Source organism: Symphalangus syndactylus, chromosome 11, assembly GCF_028878055.3.
Source record: "Symphalangus syndactylus isolate Jambi chromosome 11, NHGRI_mSymSyn1-v2.1_pri, whole genome shotgun sequence".
In the NCBI taxonomy this organism is placed as follows: domain Eukaryota; kingdom Metazoa; phylum Chordata; class Mammalia; order Primates; family Hylobatidae; genus Symphalangus; species Symphalangus syndactylus.
This window is the reverse complement of record NC_072433.2, coordinates 64,097,617-64,110,599: the sequence shown is the minus strand read 5'-3', so window position 1 is coordinate 64,110,599 and position 12,983 is coordinate 64,097,617. Positions and strand designations below refer to the sequence as shown.

The window sequence follows — 12,983 nt, the reverse complement described above, 5'->3', positions numbered from 1 at the left end:
CGTATACTTTTTATTATGGCATTTATATATAGTTCATTTATATTTAAACTTTAATTCCATGAACAATCAAGTACCATGTGTAATGGAGAAGGTGCTCATCCTCTCCCTTCCTTGAGCTTCTGGGTGATGCCAGGCCCAAGTCTTTGTGGCACCCAGCTCCATGCTTTGAATACTATGTGGCTGAATGAATTTTTAAAATCTCAAAGCAGTTAAATAGCAGGAAAGCTCATTAACTTCATACTGAAAAAGCAACATACTGTGATGATACAGGATGATATCATTTCAGGTTGGGCATACAAAAAAATAAGGAAGCTAAACTAAGACTATACTCACAAGGCCATTTAGAAATTTTAAATAATGCCTCCACTATTTTTTTTCTTAGACATAGCTTTTAATGGGGAAATGGAATTTTGTTATTAATACCCATTATATTCCTGTAAGTAAATGACTATTTTTCCCTTAACTCAGTGATTAGACAGAAGGGAAGATATTAGTGATTAGACAGCAGGGAAGATATTAGTGGTAAAGAGTGAATGAGAGTAGTGAATATAAATGGGGCTGAGGAAACTTTAAGCATAAAGGATTCCTGAGATGAATTTACAAGTCTGTAGGAATCTGCCTTGACTGTATATTTCTGCCCAACAAAACAATAAAAAACAATTTTAAATGCATATTTTTAAATGTACACAGTTTTCTATTTCATTGGACTTAAGTAAAAAGCTTCCACATGAAGACCCTTTATAATATGTGTGTGGTTATGCAAAGAGCAAAACTCAGGTAAACACTAAAGTGAGGATGAAAAACAAACCTAAAGTAAGTTTCAAGAAGATAAAAACTTAAATGGAAGGAATTGACTTCTGAAAATTAAGTCATTAATTACAACACAGTTTTACCTAGGGAAAAAATACAGCAATATTCGTTAAAAGCACACAGTTTTTATGGTATATACAAGGAGCAAAACAGAACTTTTTGGTGGAGTATAATTCATATGTTCACAAGCAAAACCATCAATTGTAAAATAGCACACCACCCAGGGAACAGACATAGAAAAAGTGTTAAAGTCAACATGACCATTACTCAAGTCTCTTTACAAGAGGTAAAAGGAATTTGGTAGCTACACAAGGTTATACTTGAAAGACTGCTAAAGAGGACCAAGAATCCTCACCAACTTCCATTACCGTCCTCCACCTTTGATAAAACTGGGCATCCATTCTATGAAGATGTTACCCATCGTGACCTTTAATGGCTGTATGCTTTGGCACAGTTTTACTTTATACTGATAATACCAGCAATATAATTTTCTTCTATTATTTTCCAAGGCCAGAACTTGGGAAGACAAGGCACAGAAATACCATCATAAACACACAACTGGAAACTTCTAGGAATCAAAATAGTAGAGGATGCTGAATGTGGTGGCTTGTGCCTATAATCCCAGCTACTTGAGAGGCTGAGGTGGGAGGATCACTTGAGCCCAGGAGTTTGAGACCAGCCTGGGCAACAGAGCAAGATCCTGTTTCCAAAAAAAAAAAAAGGCAGAGGGGAAAAACAAAGACATTAAAGACATTGCCAAATAACAGAATTAGGATTTTTCCAAGAAAAAAGAACAGGTTGAGAAAAGAAAGTTTCAAAGTCAATGAACAGAGAAAGAAAATGGCTTAAAAACAGGAATTTAACCAAATATGATTTATTGCTTGGACCTGCAGTATTTTAAATCTGTTTAAATCTGTTAGTAATTGCCAGTATATTTCAAACCTCTAACTATAGTCTAACAGCGATTTAATGCCTGAACTAGAACCCAGATCCCTAGGCTCCATATTAATGCTCTAATCACACCATGAAAGCTACCGTTTCTGCACCTAGAAAGGATGCCTGACACAGAGCTGGCATGGTGTGGGCACTCAAAGGCTTCTTTCAAAGGACTCCTGTGGAGTTCCATCTCAATCTAGATTGGAATGCTCAGTCTAGAAGGGACCTATACTGCCTGCCTATGAAAGGCCTTGGGTTTGTGGAGTCAGGCTCACCTCAAAGATAAACCCCCATGTGGCTGTGGGCAGACAGGGACCCAGGTCTGTCTCTATTTGTCCTCAGAAGATTCCGACTTTGGTGTGTGAATACAGCAGACTCTATGTCTAGTAAGAACCTTGAGGCCAGGTGCGGTGGCTCACTCCTGTAATCCCAGCACTTTGGGAAGCTGAGGCAGGTGGATAACCTGAGGTCAGGAGTTCAAGACCAGCCTGGACAACATGGTGAAACCTCATCTCTACAAAATACAAAAATTAGCCGGGCATGATGGCAGGTGCCTGTAGTCCCTGCTACTCGGGAGGCTGAGGCAGGAGAATCGGTTGAACCCGGGAGGTGGAGGTTTCAGTGAGCTGATATGGCGCCACTGCACTCCAGCCTGGGTAACTGAGCGAGACTCCATCTCACAAAAAGAAAAAGAAAAAAAAAAAAAAAAAGAACCTTAAGATATTGACATCACTCACCCCTTACTTGGGAGGCAACCATAGGTGCCCACACTAATACTAGCTACACTATTTAAGCCCTTTTTTTGGTGCCAGGCTCCATGCTAAATGCTATAGCTACACAAACACGTGCACATATTCTTCATTAATAGTACCTATAGTTATATACTGAAATATATTTACATATTGTATATTCTCATTGAACCTTCACCATAATCCTATAAGACAGGTACTATTATTCCAATTTTATACATGCAAAAATAAGCATATAGAGATTTGATGACTTGACCAAGATCACATAACTAATTTGTGTCAAAGCCAGGATCTGAATGATGTCTATCTTCAAAGCAAATAACTTTGTCTTCCAATGCTTATAAGTTTACCATGTGCCATGGTCACAGCCACCTCAGTGGAAACATCAAGGTGAAGGCCCACTCTCCTCCCCCTGCGATGTATGGACTCCAGGCTTGTGTATGAGTCCTCACTCTCCCACTCACTGGCTGTACCCTGGCCAGGCATTCGCCCTGAGCCTCAGGTTCATTCACATCAGATGAGACAGCACCCATTCCACAGGTGGTATGAGGCTTAAATGAGAAAGACTGATGTGAGTGGGGGCGCTTGGCAAAGTGAGGAGTGTCAGGCAATGCCACTGCTGTTCCTGTCGGAAGGCTGGCAGTGCAGAGGGCGCCACCATGGGGGATACGTTTCTCCACCTTCAATGAGGCAGTGGAATAGTGAGGATAGGACTTACATTGGTTTTTAAAAGTTTAGAAACAGTAATTATTTAATACATACACTCCTTAAAAAATTTAAAAATCCAAGCAGTACAAAAACGGAGTGAAAAATAAATCTCCCATCTATACTAGCCTTCTAGTTCACCTTCCAGAAGGTATCCTCCCTCCAGAAATATTTTAGACACATATAAGAGTGTGTGTGCCCCTCCCCCAACACATACACAAGTCTATATTCCATTTATGTGCACATCACAGCATGATTTTTTTTTTTTGCTTAACAACATTTAGGTTGTTTTTCATGTTTTGTTATTGCAAACAAAGCTACAATAAACATCTTTTCCCATCTGCCTTAATACATAATTATAATGTTTCTGAATCAGACAGACCTGAGCTGTATGTAGTCTCAGGACTAATTACCTTTTAGATAGCTTTGATTTTGTTTTATTTTATTTTATTTATTTATTTTCGAGACAGAGCCTGCTCTGTCACCCCGGTGGGAGTGCAGTGGTGTGATCTCAGCTCGCTGCAACCTCTGCCTCCTCGGTTCAAGAGATTCTTGTGCCTCAACCTCATGAGTAGCTGGGATTATAGGTGTGAGCCACCACACTTGGCTAATTTTGTATTATTTTTTATTTTTATTTTTTAGCAGAGATGGGGTTTCACCATGTTTGCCAGGCTGGTCTTGAACTCCTGGCCTCAAGTGATCCACCTGCCTTGGCCTCCCAAAATGTTGCGATTACAGGTGTGAGCTACTGTGCCCGGTCACATTTTAGATAGCTTTCAACAAGTTACTTAATCTTGGTTTCATTATGTGTAAGATGGCAATAATGATGGCAAAATGGTTCAGAAGGCTGTTATGAATTGCTGTGATGATTAAATGAGATGATACACATGAGTATCTAATATCATGCCTGACAAAATAGTAGGTTCTCAATAAATGTTTGCATTAACCAAGGATGTTTTTCCTGTTTCGAATGAGGCAGTTCCTAGGTTCTAAAGACCTAGACAGAGGAGATGACCACCCTTTCAGTTGGGTTTGCACCTGAAGACATGGCAGCCATAAGTGGCTAGGTCCCAGGTGGCATCACTCCCACTCTTAGGGGACAGATCATATCAGCCTCACCACTCAGCCCATTGGCCTTATCACAGAGGCCAGTCTTTGTGGGGTTCCTTATAATAGCAGTACAAGCTCTGTACTCAGAAAAAGCCACTAGTCTTCGAGAGGACAGCTTCTGCTCTACCTCCACACCAACTTCTCTTAGGATTCTAGTCCCCGACAATCTCAAATATCCGTGAATCAATCTGTGTATCTCTCATTTTGACACTTTGCACACCCTTATCTTTACTATTACTTAAGTGTTCCATGTGACAATGTCCACTGCCTTAATCAGTTTCTAAGCATTTTGAAGATAAGGTCAGAGAACATTCAAATGGTATTATGTGTCCCTCTGTATCCCCATCTTCCCTACCAGAAGCTATGGACTGAATTGTGCACATAGTATCTACTAAGGAAATAGTCAATGAGTTGAACTCTGAACAAGAACTCACCTGCAACTGAGTTTTTAGTCAAAGAATTAAAGCAATAAATAGCTCTGGAGCTGGTTTCCCCCTAATGTTTGGTACCAGGAAAATAACAGCTCTATTATTTCCATTCTGACTCATGGGTAATTGTTGGGACAAGAAGCTCATGAGATTTAACGTAAATGGGTCAAATCCTTCTCCTTCCCTCCCTCTGCCACCCAGCCTGTAAAATGTAAAAGAAACAGATATACTAAAACTTACTCTGAGTTTCTGTGATTTAGCATGGTATAAAACATCCTGGTAGTGCTGGGCATGGGCTGGGTCCACATCACTAATATTCGCAGTAGGTAGGAGCAAAGTTTCTAAAGTCCTCAAAGGATTCCCTTCATCAATAGCTTCATTGATGTACCCTACAGCTACAACTCCTAGAAAATGAAGAAGTAGTTTTCCTTTTAAGTCACAGTACATTATAACTTCTCTAGTATCACCGATTGCAAAACGCTAATAAACTAGTACAGCAAGGCTGTAGGATGTAAGATCCAGGCATAAAACCAATTATGTTTCTATACACTCATAATAAGCAATCTGAAAGTAAAATTAAGAACACATTCAATTCATAATAGAATGCAACTACAAATACATTATAATTATAAATAAATATTTAGATATAATTTAATGAAAGGAACATAAGACATGTACACTGAAAACTATAAAACACCATGGGAAAAAACTTAAAGACAAATAAATGAAAAGATAGTCAATGTTCATGAATTGGAAGATTTAATATTGTTAAGATGAAAATACTTCTTAAATTGATCTACAGATTCAATGCAACTTCTATCAAGGTCCCAGCTGCTGGGTTTTTTTTTTTTTTTTTTTTTTTTGAGAGATTCTTGCTCTGTCCTCCAGGCTGGAGTGCAGTGGCATGATCTCAGCTCACTGCCACCTCTGCCTCCTGTGTTCAAGTGATTCTTGTGCCTCAGCCTCCTGAGTAGCTCTCTACATTCTGACCCAAACTTGTTGTCTTTTTTATTACAGCCATCCTAGTGGGTGTGAAGTGGTATCATATTGTGGTTTGGATTTGTATTTTTCTAGTGACTAATGATTTTGAGCATCTTTTCATGTGTTTATTTTCCCTTTGTACATCATCTTTAAAGAAATGAAATGTCTATTCAAGTCCCAGCTACTTGGGAGGCTGAGGCAGGAGAATAACTTGAATCCAGGAGGCAGAGGTTGCAGTGAGCCAAGATTGCACCACTGCACTCCAGCCTGGGTGACAGAGTAAGACTCTGTTCCCCCCACCAAAAAAAAAAAAAAAAAAAAAAATATATATATATATATATATATAGAGAGAGAGAGAGAGAGAGACTGACTATAGTGTTCACAAATGAAATGCACAGAAGTCAAACTATGAAACCTGAAAAGTTTTTACAATTCTAATGAAACGGATCTATCTGGAGGTTACTTCTCAATACCTTATTATTAAAAAATAAACTATCATCCATTCATAAAAAAATGCATTTAGATAGACATGCACACACATACACACACACACACACACACACACACACACACACATATATATATATAAAACACATATACACACACTGCCAAGGAGCTTTTGCTTTCTAGGTTAGTACTGATGGATAAGAACTGTTAAAGAAACTAGATATTAATGAACAATAAGCTTAGAATATAAGCATTTTTAAGGCCAAACTTCATATTTCTCATTTTTTCCATTAGATTTCATCTAAAATGATCACCAGTCACTTCACAAATGTGATATGCCATGAAATAGAATGAGTACTTCTCATTTTTTAAAAAAGTACCTCCAGCTTGACATTCAAGTAAAGGTAAAATATTTAGCTAAATATTTCTTGAATAGATGAGCCCATAACCACCACTTTGTTAAGAATGAAAAGATTTACCTGTAATAAGAATGAAATCATCTAAAACTCCTAGAAATCATTCCAGACTATAATACTTAAATATGTTTGAAGAAAAAGCAGAAGTATTTCTCTAATGTGCAAGTTATATTATCTGTAAACATTGGGAGAACTCTGGAAAGTCTAAGTATTAGCTATATACAAGGTACTGTCGTTGTACCCTGCAGGATTTATAAACTGGAGTGCATGGAATATTTAGTGCCATTCTCTGGTCACCCCCCTTGGGTAAGCTGTTCTAAATACCTTTAAAACACCCCATCCAAAAATGGTCTTAGCAGAACCAAGGCCAATCACCTGGAAATGAGTGCATTTCAGCTGACTTGATTGAAATCAATCTGCTAAAGTTGTTGTCTGCTGCGTTTCTAAGAATACCAGCTGCTGAAGTCATAGTGAATGACATCATAGGAGCTGAAAGATTACCCAGAAGCCCTCTGGGAACATGTGCATCACTTCCTCTGTTTACAAATAAAAGGGAAATCCTATTTGAACAAAGATTGCTGAGCTTCACTCAGCCCATAGTCCACTTCTTTACATCAATACGTATTACTGTAACATTCTAGTCCACAAGAGAGTGGGCGTTCTTTTAGAGTTCATGCATTTGAGGCAGCAGATGAGGTAACCTACACAGAATTGTACCTACCAAATTTAAAGAGCAAAAACTCAAAGAAGAAAATTTCCTGATATAGGCTATATGGTTTAAAATAATGCTCCTTTATGGCTCTACTGGGAAAAGTCAACTTTTCAGTAAGAAATCAACAGAGCCTGAGGAAATGCATTCAGCAGCTAGCTTCTCCATTAAATTCACCTTCTATATTTCTCATTTTCCATTAGCTGCTTACCTCACCCACATCACAACTCAGATATAGAATTAGATCTCAGAGCATGTGGCAAGAATAAGGTGGGGAGGCAAGAGTAATGCACCTTCAAAACATCCATGAAAAATTCTCAGCTCCTCAGATGACTTAATTACTATACTGAGCAATTCCTGCCTGGTTACAATGGTGTATTTTAGAAATTTTAGATTTTGAAGAATTGCCTAAACATGATATCAAACTCAATACTTCAGGAACTCATTCTGACAAAAGAAAAAAATAAAACCAAAACACAGATAAATTAAATACTCTGTATTGATGTTCCCAAATTCCAGAAAGGAAATATTAGTGTCTGAAATACCTTTTCTGGTTATGGCATATGTCCTTTATGACAAGATATTTAACAGAAGTGTTATAGTGGCTGTGTGAAATGTCCTAGGGAGAATAACTTAGTAGTGCTGTTACCTTGATAGATAAAAGCCACAGCAATCAAATGAGATTTTTGCTTAAAAACAATATCTACTTACAAAAGACTATTCTCTAAGTTATGCAAATGTTACTTGTTTTTTTCTTCCCCAGTAATCAAATAAAGCAAAGGCTCTATTTGATAGCCAAGAACAAAACTGGCATTTTCCCCCTTTTAATCAATGTCAACTCTACCATCTTTCAGCACTGAGAACTAACATACCTTCATTTGTGTAAGCAACACATACAAAAATAACCAAAGCAGAACTGAAGCATGGGTATTGCCAAGAATTGGGGAAAAAGTTAGAAAGCAAAGATGTGACGTTAGTCTTTGTTTTGCCTACCAAAAGAAAGGAATCCTACTTCTTGGGTGGCAGTTGCCATAGCAACCAAACCACTGCAGAAGGAGATTCAGAGCATTAAGACGGAGGTTGTGGAGAAGGGCAGAAGGCTGGGGGACTGAGCTCTGCAGCAGGACACTAGGAGCAGTGGTGGTCCCCCAACTCCCCCGATGATGTTGAACATCTGCTCATATTAGAGCTTGCGTCTTGACTAACGTCTGGCAAGAACCATAAACTCCCAAGCTAAGTGTCAGAAAAGAGCTAAGTGGGGTGTGAGCAAGCCGTCTGATTGCAGAGATTTTAAATGCTTCACTGAAAGGAAATGCAGAGGCAACAGGAAGCTGTGCTGTCTCGAAAGAAATTTAGATTTGTGTACAACTTGAAAAGGACAAAATGAAAGTGTCCAGGGATCAGTGTAAAAGTGGTACATCCGTGTTACCTTATATAGGGTAGCACAACTGGATCCTGTTTTATAGAAGAGGCTTAAAGTGAGAATATGTTTAAAAAACAAGAACCAAAACTGGCCTTGACTTTTGGCCCAGTACTTACAGGATATAGCAAAGAAAGAGAAGAAAACTTTGCAAATGGAATTAATTAACAAAGTCATATGTTTTATTTCAAGAGTGATCTTAGTATTCCTAAGTTAAATACAGCATTAGAAGACCAGACCTAAGACCTTACCTAAACACACTAGAATAAAACATAATAAACTGTGAGAGAAGTATCTGCCCACTCTATCTGCAAGCTTGGAGCAAATGAGTTAGAAAAGTTAAAGTTGGAAGATGGAAGAGAGATCAATGATTTTAGCAACACTCATCCACTGTTGCTGACAAGTCAAAAGCTCATAAGCCACAGAAGATCGTGTTGCTTTGTTTTCATGGTGGAAAACACAGCTCGAAGCTTGAATTTGGTAATGCATACTACATACAGAAAAGCAGTGAATGTATGGACTGTAGAAGCTACATAGCTCCTCATTCTTCACTCTATTTTCATAAGCAAGATGCAAATGATAAAGCAGCAAGCTGATATTCAAGAAAGCATGTTTCAGGGCATATCTTCTCGAGGTTGGTATGCTTTCATGCTGGCAGCTCATAATTTCTAGAAACACAGCAAATCACCATGATTTGTGATCATTAAGCAACAGTTAGATTGTGTTCCAATTTCTCCATTTGTGGGGCAGAAAAATCATGTCATATTTCAGAAAAAAAGATGCCCAAATAAAAGGTCAAAATAAAATTGGGTGCTTAAAAATATGAGTTATTTAGCTGTCTCTGAAGTACAAATAACCAGAAAATATCAGGTATTTTACTTGTGCATTTTATTCTATTATGAATTCTTGTGTAGGCTTTGTAATGTTTATAACATATTGATACAGTGGTATAGGCATAAAATCTACTTATAAATAAAGGTATGCATATTAGCGGAGTTTGTTCTCACAAAGTTCCTTGAGCAAAAACTTAAAGCCCTAATCTAGTAAACTAAGTTGTCCAGATACCTTCTTCCACTATGCTAGAGAAGGAAAGCGTCTTATACTTACGGTCATTTTCTTCTTGAATTTGAGCATTAACCATATCAATACAATTCTGAATTTCATTCCAGCTTAAGTTATCTTGCCCTTGGGATAAAACTTCTAGTTTAACAGAGAGTAGTGTGTTTGCGTAACTGTGGAAGAGAAAATAATCATGATGTTAATCAGAGACATTCATTCTTTGTTCATGTTATGTTTCTCAACTATGACACATGGTCAAACGTAGTTGTTATGAGGTTAGACAAAGAGTAGAAAGGCAAATAAAATTGTCTTGTGTAGCTCTGTCAACATATACCAGGCTTACTTGTACTAATGGTGTTTTCTTAAAGTATTTTTATGAACAAATTCTGTTTAATGAAAGCTCTTCAAAATCGAAACTTGTACCTAACTCAAGCAAAACTGAAAGCTTTCAAGTCTGTGAAATTACTTTTCCCAGGTTATTAATTTTCCTCCCCTTTGTATGTCTTGGTTCTTCTCAGCCTTCAGATGATTGTTACAGGACAAAATTCAGTTACTATGGGTCTCAATCATTCTATCATCAAGGGTCCTTTTCATTATTTCTCTTGTTCCTTCCAAAATCTAAGTTTTAAAAGACCTCTTCTACTACAACCCTAATATAGAGCCACTTTGAGGCCTAATATGCCACTGAGGAATCAGATAACATGCAAATGTAGTTCCAGAAACCTTGCTGAGTAGCATGATCTTTACTGTATGTTGTCCTGAAGAGGTGGCACATGAGTTAAACCAGTATATACTGAAATTCCTTTTTACCTGCCCATTTCTCCAAAGGCTCCTAGCCAATACTCAAAAATCTCTCTTAGGCCTGGTGTAGTGGCTCACACCTGTAATCCCAGCAATTTGGAAGGCTGAGTGAGAGGATCGCCTGAGCCCAGGAGTTAAAGACCAGCTTGGGCAACACAGGGAAACTCTGTCTCCATAAAAAAATAAAATTAAAATTAAAAATGGCCCTCTCACCCATTGTTTATGACCAATGACCCTTCTTACTGTGCATAGCCCTCTGGAAGATACAGTTTAGTCAACCACTCCAATTACTTTTTTTCTGTCTGGGGAAATTTCAGGGAAAAACTTACTCATACTGATATATTAAGAAACTTTTACTTCTCAATTATCAATTTTCCCACTTTCCAATTTTCACAGAACCAATGTTACAACCATAGGCTAACATGAACTATTCCAGCCAAAAGTAATAAAACCAGATAGTTTAGTGTGCTTTTATGTCTTTACACCAGGGCAATGAAGAACAATCTTCTGTGTACATAATGAGTCACTCTGCAGTTTGAACTCTGAATAGTCTCTAGGGATCTAGTAATGGCAGAGGTTAAAAGAAGAAACATTATATGAAGTCTAAAACTATTTTCTTGGTTGTGACAAACTTTTTCAAAATTCTGCATGCTTCAAGATGACATGCAGTGTCTTCCATAGAGAGTAGCTTGAGAGAAAAACATCATTCAAAAATAGGAAATGGTGGTAACAATTTATTGTCTGTAGCTGAATGAGGCCTCGTCAAGTGCAGATGTGAAATACACTAGTAACGTATAATAAATAATACTGACCACAATAACAATTTGAATAAGCGGTAACTTGCACTGGTTAGTGTCCCTCACAGATGGAGACCATTCCAAAAGCGCAAAGTCCTTACGGGCATCCCATACACTTAACGTCTAAATGCTGACCCAACAGGAGTGAAATGAGAAAGTTAAAAATAAACACAGAAAGAAATACAACTACCCATCATTTCTTTAGAAATGAACAGAAACAAGCTATAAAGGAAAAGATTTTAAAAGTAACACCATTTGACCCAGCAATCCCATTACTGGGTATATACTCAAGGGATTATAAATCAGTCTACTATAAAGGCACATGTACCTGTATGTTTATTGCGGCACTGCTCACAATAGCAAAGACTTGGAACCAACCCAAATGTCCATCAATGATAGACTGCATAAAGAAAATGTGGCACATATACACCATGGAATACTATGCAGCCACAAAAAAGGATGAGTTCATGTCCTTTGCAGGGACATGGATGAAGCTGGAAACCATCATTCTCAGCAAACTAACAGGAACAGAAACCAACAACGCATGTTCTCACTCATAAGTAGGACTGAACAATGAGAACATGTGGTCACAGGGAGGAGAACAACATACACTGAGGCATGTCAGGGGGTGGGGAATTCAGGGAGGGATAGCATTAGGAGAAATACCTAATGTAGATGGTGGGTTGATGGGTGCAGCAAACCACCATGGCACGTGTATACCTATGTAACAAACCTGCATGTTCTGCACATGTATCCCCGAACTTAAAGTATAATAATAAAAAAAATTAAAAAAAAAAAAGTAACACACGAGAGCTCCACAGCCTTTTCCAATTGAGTATTTCTCTCCAGTACTGAAGTGACCAACTTTGGCAAATATTCCGTAGTTTACCCAAACAGATCAATGTCCTTTCCTCTCACTGCTCTCAGTTCTCTTCACCTCATCTATGGACAGACTAGTAAGGAGTCTACTAATCTAAGTGTGGGCGGCAAGCCACCCAGGCGCCGAGGCAAGAGACTGAGGACACAAGCTGTTCCAGTATAATAAAATATAAAACAAGAATAGTCATACCAGATATAGATCTTAGATATGATTATATATGAATATCATTAATCATTAGTTGGTAGTAATTACTCTTTATCCCAATATTATAATAATCCCTGCTCTATAATCATAACCTAAGAAAAACCAGGCCATACAGAGATAGGAGCTGAGGGGACATAGTGAGGTGTGACCAGAAGACAGGAGTGTGAGCCTTCCGTTATGCCTGGACAGGGCCACCAGAGGGCTCCTTGGTCTAGCGGTGACGCCAGCATCTGGGAAGATGCCCGTTGCCAGGCGGACCATGGTCTAGTGGTAGCAAAAGGTGTCAAGGAACAACACCCGCTACTTAGCAGACCGGGAAAGGGAGTCACCCTTTCCCCAGGGGAGTTTAGAGAAGACTCTGCTCCTCCACCTCTTGTGGAGGGCCTGACACCAGTCAGGCTTTCCCGCAGTTATCCGGAAGCCTAACCGTCTCCCTGTGATGCTGTGCTTCAGTGGTCACGCTCTTAGTCCACCTTCATGTTCCATCCTGTACACCTGGCTCTGCTTTCTAGACAGTAGTAGTAAATTAGT

At 38.5% G+C, this 12,983-nt stretch overlaps 1 protein-coding gene and 1 long non-coding RNA gene across 7 annotated transcripts in view; one reads left to right on the top strand and one right to left on the bottom strand.

Moving 5' to 3' along the window:
* The window catches only part of IQGAP2 (IQ motif containing GTPase activating protein 2), a 329,635-nt gene that overhangs the window by 98,958 nt on the left and 217,694 nt on the right, over nucleotides 1-12,983 (bottom strand). For 4 of the 6 annotated variants that reach the window (XR_008661060.2, XM_055299013.2, XM_055299014.2 and 1 more), the window contains exons 12-13: nucleotides 9,819-9,943; nucleotides 4,979-5,142 (exon numbers count right to left, since the gene is read on the bottom strand). Coding sequence is in view for 5 of the 6 variants with exons in the window: in XM_055299013.2 (XP_055154988.1) it covers nucleotides 4,979-5,142; nucleotides 9,819-9,943 (289 nt within the window). In the remaining variant the exon portion in view is untranslated. Of the gene's footprint in view, nucleotides 1-4,978; nucleotides 5,143-6,906; nucleotides 6,997-9,818; nucleotides 9,944-12,983 lie in introns of those variants that run through there. The other 2 variants (XM_055299015.2, XM_055299016.2) reach the window with 2 other exon arrangements.
* On the top strand, nucleotides 7,169-9,532 carry LOC129493193 (uncharacterized). Its single transcript, XR_008661071.1, has 2 exons — nucleotides 7,169-7,278; nucleotides 8,055-9,532. It is a non-coding gene; the product is annotated as an uncharacterized lncRNA (long non-coding RNA).